This window comes from Scyliorhinus canicula, chromosome 3, assembly GCF_902713615.1.
Source record: "Scyliorhinus canicula chromosome 3, sScyCan1.1, whole genome shotgun sequence".
NCBI lineage: Eukaryota > Metazoa > Chordata > Chondrichthyes > Carcharhiniformes > Scyliorhinidae > Scyliorhinus > Scyliorhinus canicula.
The window spans coordinates 14316606-14330398 of record NC_052148.1 but is presented as its reverse complement, the minus strand read 5'-3'; the positions used below and the strand labels follow the sequence as shown (position 1 = coordinate 14330398).

At 50.2% G+C, this 13793-nt stretch overlaps 1 protein-coding gene across 5 annotated transcripts in view; it reads left to right on the top strand.

The window, feature by feature from the left end:
• The window catches only part of LOC119963825, an 83314-nt gene that overhangs the window by 999 nt on the left and 68522 nt on the right, over positions 1-13793 (top strand). For 4 of the 5 annotated variants that reach the window (XM_038793146.1, XM_038793142.1, XM_038793145.1 and 1 more), the window contains exons 2-4: positions 498-526; positions 7367-7483; positions 8187-8309. In XM_038793146.1, the coding sequence (XP_038649074.1) occupies positions 524-526; positions 7367-7483; positions 8187-8309 (243 nt within the window). In that variant the 5' untranslated portion in view covers positions 498-523. The remainder of the gene's footprint in view (positions 1-497; positions 527-7366; positions 7484-8186; positions 8310-13793) is intronic. The other variant, XM_038793143.1, reaches the window with a different exon arrangement.

Below are 13793 nucleotides of genomic sequence, written 5' to 3'. Positions count from 1 at the left end.
CAAATGCTGGCCCAACAGCAAAGGCCACATCCCATGAAAGAATAAAGAACAAAAAAGGTGGTTATGTTAATGGACTAACATCTAGTTAGAACAAGTTCAGATTCCACCAGGGCAACTTAAATAACAAAAATCAGTCAGTGTCTGTAATAGTGACCGTGAATCTGTCACATTGCCATGAAAATCCAAATTCTTCACCGATATCTTTAAGGGAAGAAGATCCATCGTCGTTGGCTGATGTGGATCTATGTCTAACTCCAGCTCCATGCCAGCTTGATAAACTCTTAATGGCCCTCTCATGCATCAAACCAGAACAACTAGGACAGAGAATAAATGTCAAACTTGCCAGTGATGCCTACCTCCTGAAAAGGGATTTAAAAAAATTATGCCTGGCAATTGTACCCTTGAATTTTCATTTCATTTTTGCACCTGGAGACGAAATGATTTTAATTGTGTTTTTTCTTCTTTTTCTTCTGTGGATGGCCTCTGACCTTCTCCAGCTAGCTGAAACTTGCCAGTCGGCATCATGGTAAGATCCAAAAACTCATCCTTATCCCGGATTTCTTTCCCACTCAATCTAATGTTCTCCCAAAAGAGGAGTACAGACATGGCGGGCGGGGGGGGGGGGGGGGGGGGGGGGGGGGGGCTGCTTTGGTTCAGCTGGCACTGACAACACTCTGCTATAGAGTCATAGAATTTTACAGCATAGAAAGAGGCCCTTCGGCCCACCTTGTCTATACCAGCCATCAAGCACCTAGCTACTCTAATCCCATTTTCCAGCACTTGGTCCATAGCTTTGTGTGTGGTGATGTTTGAAGGGCTTATCTAAATGTTTGTTAAATGTTGTGAGGGTTCCCACCTCTCTCGCCCTTTCAGGCAGCGAGTTCCAGGTACCCACCACCCTCTGGGTGAAAATGTTTTTCTTCAAATCGCCTCTAAATCTTCTGCGCATTACCCTAAATCTATGACCCCTGGTTATTGAGCCCTCTACTAAGGGGAAACGTTTCTTTATCCCTGGCCTATGTCCTTCATTATTGATGCACAATCAATGGACACGAAACGTAGATGAAGTCCGAATGAAAGGCTTTAATTAGCAAGAAGTGAACCCGGCAGCAGACGTACAAAAGAATGGCTGGCTGCCGGGGCATACGGGTTCTTATGCCCCGCCTCATAGGCGGAGCTACCTTCCTCTTAGCCAATCTGGCTGAGAGGCACACAATACCTGCGCCAATGGGCAGCGAGTCCTCTGCACCAATGGCAGCTCACATTCCCAGGTACCGTAATACCCCTAGTCATACTACCACAATTATTTTGTACACTTCCACCAGGTTCCCCCTCAGCCTTCTCTGCCCGAAAGAGAACAACCCCAGCCTAAACCGCCTCTCTTCGTGGCTGATCTTACCTCAAGGTAATCAATGCCTTATGTATTAGCTTAGGTGAAGGGTAAACTTCCTTGATGTTTGTCCCGCTGTGCTTTGAGCTGGACGTTCAGTGGGATAATACCTAGCTCTATGAGAACCGTAGGGAGATAGCTGGCCTTAGAGGGAGTTCAGTGTAGATTTACTAAAATGATTCCTGGATGCCAAAGGTTAAAACACAAGGAGAGATTACACAAACTACAGTTAGATTGCCTGGAATCGAGAATGTTGAGGGACAATCTGAGAGGAGATGATGATGCAATGGTATTGCCACTGGACTAGTAATCCAGAGGCCCAGGTTAATGCTCTGGGGTCATGGGTTCAAATCCCACCACAGCAACTGGTGGAATTTAAATTCAATTTTCTTTTGTTTTACAAATTTAGAGCACCCGATTAATTATTTTCCAATTAAGGGGCAATTTAGCGTGGCCAATCCACCTACCCTGCACATCTTTGGGTTGTGAGGGTGAGGTTGGTTTAGCACAGGGCTAAATCGCTGGCTTTGAAAGCAGACCAAGGCAGGCCAGTAGCACGGTTCAATTCCCATACTGGCCTCCCCGAACAGGCGCTGGATTATGGCGACTAGGGGCTTCTCACAGTAACTTCATTCAATGCTACTTGTGACAATAAGCGATTTTCATTTCATTTTCATTTCATTTTCATTTCATTTCACATGGAGAGGATGTGCAAACTCCACACGGACAGTGACCCAGGACCAGGATTCGAACCCAGGTCCTCAGCCGCCGCAGTCCCAGTGCTAACCACTGCGCCACATGCCGCCCTAAATTTAAATTCAATTCATAAGTCTGGAATGTTAAGCTCGTTCTCAGTAATGGTGGCCATGAAATGATCATTGATTGAGGTAAAAACCCATCTGGTTCACTAATGTCCTTATCTATTCTGACTTCAGGCCCACAGCAGTGTGGTTGACTCTTAATGCCCCCCTCAAATGACTGGACAAGCCATTCACCTAAGGGATGGGCAACAAATGCTGGCCTTGCCTGTGACAACCACCTCCCATGAAATACATTTTTAAAACATAATTTGATTGAAGGTTTCAAGATATTTAGGGTAACTGACAGGGGAGATGGAGCAAAACTAGTTGGGGAATCTCGATATTGGGACATAGCCTCAAAACTCGAGCCAGATCTTTCAGGGGTGAAATCTGCATGCAAAGGAGAGGGGGGGGGGGGGGGGGGGGGGGGGAGTTCTCTTCTGCAAATGGTGTTTGATACTGGGTCAAGAGTGTATGAGACAAGGGTGGCTTCATGGAGTTGGCATCCAAATTGGAATAATGGAAGCAAGTTTGAAGAGCTGAGTGGCTTTCTCCAATTCCTATGTTCCTTGGGGATTAAGCAGGTTGAATGACACATGTGGTCTTCAGGCCAATGAGTTGCCTTTTCTATGATCCGGCTTCAGAAATTTTGCCTGAGATTTTCTGCGGAGAACCAGTTGGGAGTCCAGGTTGGTGTCGCTGAGGGTTCCTCGCGATGAGGTAGCAACACTACCTCACCCTGGATGGCCAATTAACCACTGGCAGATGGAGGAGTGGGGATGCGTGCCCATTTTGGAATGGAGGCAGGCATTGAGCTGACTGCTACGTATTCATCTGATGCCGATGGAGATGTGAGCAGCGGTGACAACACCTAGAATTCAGTCAAAGGTACCCCTGACTGAAACCTTCCCTGAAGAGCCAGCTGGCAGGGCAGGTCCTCTCTGGATCAAGGTCACATGCATGCACGCACACATATACACTTTCACACAAACAAGGCAATGACAGTCGGAGGACTATGGAATATGAAGCTGAGGCTGAACCCTGGGCTGAGACTTTGAAACTTCAGTAAGACAGCAGATGCTGGAAGTTCAACATGAGTTGCCCAAAGAACTAACAGAGATTGTACAGGGATAGTGAAGGAATGCATCCAGGTTATGAATCCTGCCATTTCCCTCTTGTCCACATGGTTGGCCTCCTCCCTCAAGAGATCAGCAACTGTCATGGCGATCCAGATCCAGCAGGCCAGTCCATGGGTGCTGAAGTGCAGGCCTGCATGCTATCACCTTATCCATGAGTTCAATGGAGCCGTTACAAGGCGCGAGGCATCTGGAAACCCCACCAACTCCTCGTCCATTTCAGATCAGCAGGGAGGTACACCTGTGCGTTGCAAGGGGGCTGGAGTGGCTGCAATCCACATCAGGGCCTCCTCTTTGTATTGGGCAGCAGCTCCTCTGCCAGTAACACCAGCACCCCGGGAGCTGCAGTGGTAGAAGAGGCCCCTGCACCTGTTCAGGGCCACATCAGCATGTTGGAACCCAGGCCTCAGGCAGTCGGAAGACAGCCGCAAAGATCATCCCAGGATACGGGACAGCAAGGTCAGCAGCCTGCCTCCACCACAGCTGTCGGCAAAGGGGCAGTGTCACCTAGGAACACTCATAAAAGAATTAGGAAAACCTACTAGATGCACTTGAACCTCTTGGGTGAATAGATTGTGAGGGAGTTACTGCTTACATTTGTAATAAAGACATTGGGCGGGATACTCCGACCCCCCACCAGGTCGGAGAATACCCGGGGGGCGGCGCAAATCCCGCCCCGCCGCTCCAACGCCAGCTGCCGTATTCTCTGGGCGGGGCGGGACTCATGCCACGCCGGTAGGGAGCCGCTGGCAGCGGCTCACCCCCCCCCCCCCCCCCCCCCCCCCCCCCCCCCCACCCCCCCCGGCAATTCTCCAGGCGCTGAGGGGCCAAGCGGCCGTCGGTTTCTGGCCAGTCCTGCCAGCGTGGATTGAACATGGTCCCACACGGCGGGACCTGGCTGGTAGGCCGGCTGGTACGGTCCTCGGGGGAGGGGGGGGGGGGGCGCAGGGGAATCCGGCCCTGGTAGGGCCCCCCCATGGTGCCCTGGCCCGTGATTGGGGCCCACCGATCTGAGGGCGGGCCTGTGCCATGGGGGCACTCCTTCCTTCCGCCCCGGCCCCTGTAGGGCTCCGCCATATCTGCCGTAGAGAAGACACCCTCCTGCGCATGCACCCTCCTCCGGCTGGCACAGCACCAACCTCTCCGCCGCCGGAAGTGCGGAGAATTCCGCAACTTCCAGTTGGCCCGATGCCAGAGTGGTTCGTGCCGGTCTTGACATCGGCATCGGGCCAATTCGCCGATTGCGGTGAATCCCGCCCGTTATGCTTTTTACAAATATTTTTGAGTACCCAATTATTTTATTTTTATTTTTTTCCACTTTTAGGGGCAATTTAGCGTGGCCAATCCACCTACCCTGCACATCTTTGGGTTGTGGGGGTGAAACCCACACAGACACGGGGAGTATGTGCAAACTTCACACAGACAGTGACCCAGGGCCGGGATTCAAACCCGGGACCTCAGCGCCGCAGTCCCAGTGCTAACCACTGCGCCACATGCCACCCTATTTGCGTTATGTTGACATGTATCAACTCCTGGCTGGAATTGCATGGCTCACCAAATGCTCTTTGGGATGGACAGTGGTGCCTGTGGTGTCATATCGATCATGCAGAAGGACCAGGTAACACTTTGTGCCGGAGTCTGGGCTTGCAACTGAGGTAAATGGCAACAGTGCAGAGTAAGTATGGACTTTTATTTGATTGGAAGCATGATATGAGAAGGGTCATCTGAATTGTGCATGTATGAGACACCCTTGTCCTTATGTCATTGCACTTTTAATGTAACCCGACATGTCTCTAGATGTTATAGCTAGTCATCAAGATGCTTCACACTCCATTATATCCTCTGGTGTTGTCTTTCACCTCTGCTCCTATCCTGGGGTTCCTCACTGCAGTCAGCAGTCATTTTATTTCTGGGTAACCCACCTTGAAGGCCTAGGTGGGAATGGAAATCTCTGCAAGTGTGAGCGTGTGTAGGCATCATGATTCCTTCCAGGGTTCTGCACACACACACCTGCAAGGCATGTTGATGCTGATCTCAGACCAGATGCACGTCGAGGGAATGGAATCCCTTCCCTTTAGTGAAGATTGCGGGCAGGCCTGTGGAGCCTTGATGGCTGGTCAATCACATCGTACACCCGGGGGAGTTTGGTGATGGTGCCGAATCCGATGGCTCTCTCAGGCTGACCGCCCAGACCAGTGCGATAATGAAAATATTGGCCGGCCCTTCTGAAAATGTCATGGGCACCACCTTGATGCAATGATGTGCCACCAATTGCGAGCTGTCGCAAATGTCTTGAGTCCCCCTTGAATGAACCAGAGGAGTAGAAATTAAGGACCACGGTGGTCTTGGCCTGCATTGGCATCAGATGACCACCAAAGTCAATGGTGCTCAGTTCATCCACCATCTGGGACAGCCTCTCAGGCGCTACCTTCATCGCCACTGCTGATCCGATATCTAGAGGAGCTCGTCCTCTGTCTGTGGGACAGGGTGCCACCTTCTCTGTGCTGACACCTGCTCATGGCCCCCTCCTCGGCCTTCTGCTGCTTCCCCATCCAAAGGTTGTCCGTTCAGGTGGCCATGAGGCTGCAGCTTTCTGGATTTGAGTGGCTGCAGCTCCCTCCCTCTCAAGGAGCTCCTCCCCCTAGAGGAACCACCTCGTGGGTGCACGATGCCCAAGACATGTGGAATCAGCTGGTCTCAAGGGCCATTCTGCCACACAATTCCTCCAACCACCTCACCCCACCCCCTCTCCGCCTTCTCTCAATGGACACAATGATGGCACAATGTGGAAACTCGACCTCAAAGCCCGAGCACCTGAACTTCCCCTCCCCACTGCAACATGACATGACACACCTGTGGAAGCCTGCTACGTTACCCAATTGCTGCCAAATGCAGCATTGACATGACCTGGAATATTTGGTCTTCTTATCTGAGGAAAGATGCTCTTGCCATCGCGGACGTGCAGAGAACATTTACCAGACTGATTCCTGGGCTGGCAGGACTGACGTATGAGGAGAGGTTCAATCGGTTAGGATTGTATTCGCTGGGGCAACACGGTGGCACAGTGGTTAGCACTGCTGTCTCATGGAGCCGAGGACCCGGGTTCGATCCCCGGGTCCGCGTGGAGTTTGTACATTCTCCCTGTGTCTGCGTGGGCCCACAGCCCAAAGATGTGCAGGGTAGCTAGATTGGCCACACTAAATTGCCCCTTAATTGGAAAAAAAACGAATTGGTGACTCTAAATTTATAAAGAAAAAGGATTATATTCGCTGGAGTTTGTTGAAGAATGAGGTGGGATCGCAAAGTAACCTATAAAATTCTCACAGGACTAGACAGCGTAGATGCAGGAAGGATGTTCCCGATGTTGGGTGTGTCCAGAACCAGGGGTCACAGCTTGAGGATACGGGGTAGACCATTTAGCACAGAGAAGCACGGAGAAATTTCTTTATCCAGAGAGTGGTGAGGAATTTGTTTCCATCGAAAGTAGTTGAGGCCAAAACATTGTATGTTTTCAAGATGGGGTTTGATATAGCAATTGGAGCTAAAGGGATCAAAGGATATGGGGGGGAAGCAGGAATAGGTTATTTAGTTGGATGATTAGCCATGACCATGATGAATGGCGGAGCAGGCTCGAAGGGCTGAATGGCCTCCTCCTGCTTCTATTTTCTATGTTTCTATGACCTGACATCCCCTAGTCTCCCTGTTATACCTACCAGGGCTCTGACACCCATGCCCCCCGCGTACTTTGTGAAAAATTGGAACTCATAAGATCTGGGTCAATTGGCACCTTAATTGCCTCAAGCACCTTGCTTCCAGGTCCACGCGCCATTTCCTCTGGACATGCCATCCAGTAAAGTCGATACCCAATCCGATGGTGCTGGAACAGGACCTACGTGATTTTCCACCTCCCCTAGCGCCCCCCCCACACCCTGCCTCCAAGGCCCTCCACCGTGGGTCCGAAAAATCCCGGTCGCGAATTGGTTCCCATGTGTTTATTTCTTCATTTAATCATTGGTATTTGTTTTTCTTTTCAAATAAAGGACACCGAGCCAGAATCAACATATATGCACGATTATAAAAAGTATTCCGTATCTGCTGCCAGACTGGCCAAAGATGAAGCTGCCAAACCCAAGAGTGACAACTTGACAATTCCAATGGTAATCGAGAGTAAATAGTGACAGCGGCCATGGCAAAGGTCCATGTGGAGTATAAGCCCGTCGGGGGGAATGGTCTGTTTATGTGTTGTTGTAGACTCTTTGTAATTATCCACCACCATTAACACAGAGACAGAGACAGTATAGTATCTCTCCTCCCCCCCAGCCCCCTCCCAACTCAGGGATAAAGCTGGATGACCCGGACTTTCACCTTTGCACTCTCACCTCTGAGCCAGAAAGAGTGCTCCCAAATCCCGCCATTGCAGGTGGGGAAATTGAATTCAATAAAAATCTGGAATTAAGAATCTAATGATGACCATGAAACCATTGGTGATTGTTGTAAAAAAAAAGCATCTGGTTCACTTTCGGGAAGGAAATCTGCTGTCCTTACCCGGTCTGGCCTACGTGTGACTCCAGACCCACAGCAATGTGGTTGACTCTTAACTGCCCCCTCAAGGGCAATTAAGGATGGGCAATAAATGCTGGCACAGCCTGGGACGCCCACGTCCCATGAATGAGGAAAAACATACTATCTCCAAAACCCTCACGATTTGAAATATTTCCAACAAATCTCCTTTTTCCCTTCTGTGCTTCCGAGGAGCGTTGCTTAACTGAACCACTGTAGTCTCTTTTAACAAAACACTCTCAAATATCGTGGAGATCCCCATGAATCTAATTATATACGTGTTTCTGGATTTCTGATCAGGATGACTACAGGGAACCATATCCCACCACTTACATGGATGATTACAAACCACTAAATGAGCGCAGGAGACAGCAAATATATAACCTTCCAGTCGGAAAAATCAAGGAGCACCTCAATCCTGAGGTAACGAGGAACAAACAGTAACTGGATAACCAATCCGGGTTGTTAATGTGCGGCTTAACTTGTGCAACGAACCAAATAGGCCACAGGCCTAACTCCCAGTGCTGTGCAGCAACTGGTTGGTGAGTGTGGGTTGGTGCGTGTGGAATAGTGAGTGTGGATTGGTGAGTATGAATTGGTGAGGTGGTAATAGGTGTTTAAATGTGTTTTATTGACTAGCCCCTTTCTATTTATTCCCACTAACTTCCTCTGGCTCCTACAACAGTTCCACTGCACTAATCCTGTGAATCTCCTTTCTCTTCACCCCATTATGGATGGCTATGCATTTAGATGTCTGAATTTAAGCAGTTTGTCTGTCTCTCTCTCTTCACCTGGCATCTCTATTAAGAACATACAGTGCAGAAGGAGGCCATTCGGCCCATCGAGTCTGCACCGACCCACTTAAGCCCTCTCTTCCACCCTATCCCCGCAACCCAATAACCCCTCCTTTAGTCACTGAGGGCAATTTTATCATGGCCAATCCACCTAACCTGCACGTCTTTGGACTGTGGGAGGAAACCGGAGCACCCGGAGGAAACCCGCGCAGACGTGGGGAGAACGGGCAGACTCCGCACAGACAGCGACCCAGCGGGGAATCGAACCTGGCACCCTGGCGCTGTGAAGCCACAGTGCTAATCACTTGTGCTACCGTGCTGCCCAGAGCACATGAGGTAATTCGGCCCATTGCTCCTGCTGCCAGCTCCTCGGAAGAAAGAAGAGAAAAAAATGATGTACTGCCTTTCGAGGTCTCAGGGTGCCCCATGTGCTTCACAGCCAAGCAAAGTACTTTTGAATTGTAGTCATTGTCGGGTTAATGCCGTAGCAACCGAGTTTCACATAGCTAGGTCCAACAATGATCCAATTAGATAATGTGCTGATCATCTATTGTAGTGATGTTGGTACGAGAATAATTATCGACCAGAGCTAAAAGCACCACTCTGCTGACATTGTGTTCCAACTGCAGACAGCAGGAAAAAAAAGCATGCATTTATATAGCGCCTTTCAGGACCGCAGCATACCTCAAAGTGCTTTATCGGGAAAAAAATATCTTTTCAAGCGTTGTAGGAAACATGGCAGTTGATTATACAAATACACAGTGCTACTGGGTTGGCAGCTGGAACCCTTCATTATTTCCCGACCCACCACTCATACTGTCAGGATTTGAGAAAAGACCAAGGGTGCGATCTGTTGGCCGCATTGCACCCGAAAGGCAGCAAGGTGTGGCCGGTAGATGCCGGGAGATCCTTCTTCCAGGATCTACCCGGCTAGCCACTCCTCACAAGGTCTAACACGATCTCGCCAAACATCACAATCTAAATCCTGCCCATTGTGGGCGGGATCACTATTTTGTAAATTTGGGATTGGGGGTGCCTGTTGAAGTGGAGTGTGGGAGGACCCAAGGATCCCCCTATGGGTGAGTTGGGGCTTTGGGGGAGTACAGGATTTGTGTCGGGGGTCGAGAGCTTGGGTCGCCATTTAAAAATGGCATCCCAATCTCTCCCTGCCCTGAGGAGGTGCGGGGAGTGAAGCTCCTCAGTGCAGGATGTGGGCCTCGTCGGGGAGTTCTCCCACTGAGAGCCTGAGAGTCCTGGGAGATAGCGTGGAGGTCCTCGGCGCTGTGAGCGCCGGAAAACACCCAGCCCTCATCCCAGGACTCTGTTCCAATTGGGTTGGATTGTGGCCCAAGTATAAAACATAGATATTGGAGCAGCAGAAACATAGAAGCAGGAGCTCAATCAGGCTGGTCGGCCCTTGGAGCCTTCATTCAACAAGATCACCTTGGACCTTCAGCCTCAACTCCACCTATCTGCATCATTTTATCTGCGCTGTTGATCGAGGGATAACTGTTGGCCAGGACCCTCTGCTGCTCTTTAAAATAGTGCCATGGCCTTGAGAGGCTGGACACAGTCTTTGAGTTTAAACGTCTCCTATTAAAGACGGGCTGGGCAGGATTCTCCGCAGCCCCGCGGTAAAATCGCATTTGGCGTGGGGATGGAGAATGGCCTTTTACCAGGAAATCGGGACCGGCGCCGCGTAGATTGCGTGCAAGCGATTCTCCAATCGCTCGGGAATCGCTTGCGCGGGATCTACGCGACGCGGCTCGGGCACCATTGACAGAGGCCCCGCCCTCGCGGTTCTCCTGGCAAAAGTAGCCGACTTCCCAACGGCGTGGTTCTAACCACGTATCGGCCGTCGGTAACCTCGGGTGAGGGCTGCGGACTCAGTTCGTGGTGCCCTGGTGGGGGGCGGGGGCGGCCCTCATGGATGGCATGGACCCGCGGGCGGGCGCGATCTCAGGGGGGGGGGCTATGGTCTGCTGTCCAAGTGCGCCATTGCGCATGGTACATCCGCTGCAGGCCGCTGCCGTGCATATGCGTGGACTCCCGACCGGAAGTGCGGGGCCCCACATTCGCCGCCAGAGCTGGGGCCCCACTGGCCCTACCGGCCCCCTGCAGGTAGGAGAATCACTCTGGTCTTTGTTAAGGAACGTCCAGAGTGAAACGCTAGCTTTTGCACGCTGGAGTGAGGACATAGCCCTATTTTTGGAGAATCACAGTAAAACGCCCCTGGTCTGGTCCTCTTTATGGGCTGACGAATGTTTCTGCCAAGGTTGGGAGGGGGAGGGTGAGGGAGAAGTGATGTCACAATTGGCTGTCATGTGCACAGCTGATGTGATTTGGGGGGTGGAGGGGGGGGGGGGGGGGGGGGGGGGGAGCGTGGAGCGACAACAATTTCAGTGCTGACCAGGGCTGAGAAAGAGCCAAGACCTTCTGAGGGGCATGAGAGAATCACATGAGATTTAAGGTGCAGCCCAAAAGGACTTCTTCCAGGGGTAACGTAAAGCAAACCGTTCGATCCTGTGACCAGATAATCAAAGACAAGTGAGATGCGATGTTAAAGGAGAGTGAAATTCGATTTGGTACTCCATGTGGGGAATGTGAGGCTTTAAGGGGCAATTTCCGTGGCCAATTCACCTACCCTGCACATCTTTTTAGTCTGTGAAGGTGTGACCCACACACACACACACACACGGAGCTCCGAGGAGTCATGAGATGAGGGCCTGGTTTGCAGAGTGAGTCAGACCCACTGGCCTTGCATTTACTGACTGCAACGGTCCAGAGTTCATTGAGTTTGCTGCAGTCTTGGCAAAAGTTTTAAGTTCAAGCTGAGTGCACTTAGCAGAAACTGTTTTTCCCCCTAACTTGAACGAAATGTCCCTCAGCTCACACAGTGGTTTGCCTGAGAAGCAGAAATCCGACGCTGGTGACGTTTGGGAGCGCTGCACTGTCGGAGGTGCTGTTTCAGAGATGCATGAGATCCCACTTCACTTTTCAAAATGGTGGTGGGGGTAGGGAGGCAGGGAGGGAGGGAGGGGGGTACTCTTTCTGGCATCCTGGCCAATATTTATCCCTCAAGCAATAAGAATAACACGGATGATCTGGTCATTACTTCATTGTGCCACCTTGCTGTGCGCAAATTCCCTGCAACACGGCAGGAACGACATTTCACAAGTACCTCATTGGCTGTGAAGCAATTTGAACCTTCTGAAAGATGCTACAGAAATGCAGCTTCCATCCCTGAATTGGGGTGGGGGGTGGGGGGTGGGGGGGTAAGGCAGACAGATGGCGTAAACAGTGCTCTGCATCTTAGCTTGTGCCCCAGTCAAATTTAGAAATACTTTTGCTGGTACTGAGGACAAGAAGTGGGAAAGTATTCCCGTTCTGGACAGTGATGTATCGCTTCCAAAAAATATTTCAATATTTTTACAGAGAGTAATATTATCATATTATAATATTTTACAGTAAGTAATATTATCAAACTGGGGTCATTTTTCTGTTGACCTGTGTGACAAATGAGCATAGGTCAATAATGAGGTCACTGGACAAAGGCATGCGTCATGGACTGGTACTTCAATAATGTTATGATGCTGAGATGATGTCTGCAGGTTATGTAAAATGAAAATGAAATGAAAATCGCTTATTGCCACAAGTAGGCTTCCGACGCAGTTACTGAAAAAGCCCCTAGTCGTCACATTCCAGCCCCTGTTCGGGGAGGCTGGTTCGGGAATTGAACCCGCGCTGCTGGCCTGTCTTTGTCTGCTTTCAAAGCCAGCGATTTAGCCCAGTGTGCTAAACCAGCCCTTTTTTGTATTCCACAAGGGAGTCCAAACTGAGTTAGCACAAAAATAATTTTGGTTTGTTGTAACGTAAAGGTATATGCATCAGACCCCAGTACTGTCAGTTCCATCCTTGGCCAACTTTATATGGAGCTTAACTTTGGTAACACAGTGGGTAGCACAGTTGCGTCACAGCGCCAGGGTGCCAGGTTCGATTCCCCGTTGGGTCACTGTCTGTGCGGAGTCTGTACATCCTCCCCGTGTGTGCGTGGGTTTCCTCCGGGTTCCCCGGTTTACTCCCACAGTCCAAAGACGTGCAGGTTAGGTGGATTGCCCATGATAAATTGCCCTTAGTGACCAAAAAGGTGAGGGGTTTGTTGTGTTCTGCTTCAGATAACACAGGCTGCTACTTGATGCAGTCTTAACTAAAGGATGCTCCAGACTCTGAAATGAGTTCAACGTATTTATTGAACTATTAACACAGTTCTCAAACGAGTTTGACTCTCTGCTAATCTAACTGTAGTAACTCAGTCTAACTGTACCAGCTTGCTCTAAGCCACGTGCTGGGGTGTGATGCTGCTGATCAACCCTGTCTAACTCTCTAGATGTCTGTCTGTGGAAAGAGGCAGGGTGTGAGTGCCTCATCCCTTTTATAGTGTTTATGTCATGCCCCCTTGTGGTGATGCCACCTCTGAGTGTCCTGACTGCCCATTGGTTGTGTCCTATTCTGAATGTTCATTGGTTGCATGTTTGCATATCATGACAGAGGGGTTATTGGGATTACGGGGATATGGTGGAAGTGAGGGCTTAAGTGGGTCGGTGCAGACTCGATGGGCCGAATGGCCTCCTTCTGCACTGTATGTTCTATGCTCCGGTTTCCTCCCACAGGTCCAGAAAGACGAGCTATCAGGTGAATTAGACATTCTGAATTCTCTCTCCGTGTACTCGAACAGGCAATGTGGCGATGAAGGGCTTTTCACAGTAACCTCATTGCAATGTTGATATAAGCCTACGTGTGACAATAAAGATTATTATTATATTATAATCTCGGCTCCCTGCTCCCTTAGCAGGGGAGCTCGTGTTTGGGGCATAGTGATTGCTCTCACCCCTTTGGTCTCATGCAGGTTGTTACATTATGCCATGTGATAAAACTGCCAGGTTGATAATAAGAGATACAAATGAAATCTATTTTGTGACCACCTTGCCATCAGGAATGGGAAATTCAGAGGTGATGTCAGGAAGCATTTCTTCAGATAAAGGGTAGTTGAAATCTGGAATTCGCGCTCCCCCCAAAAAGTATTGAGGTTGTGGCTGGTGGGGCTGGTGGGAAG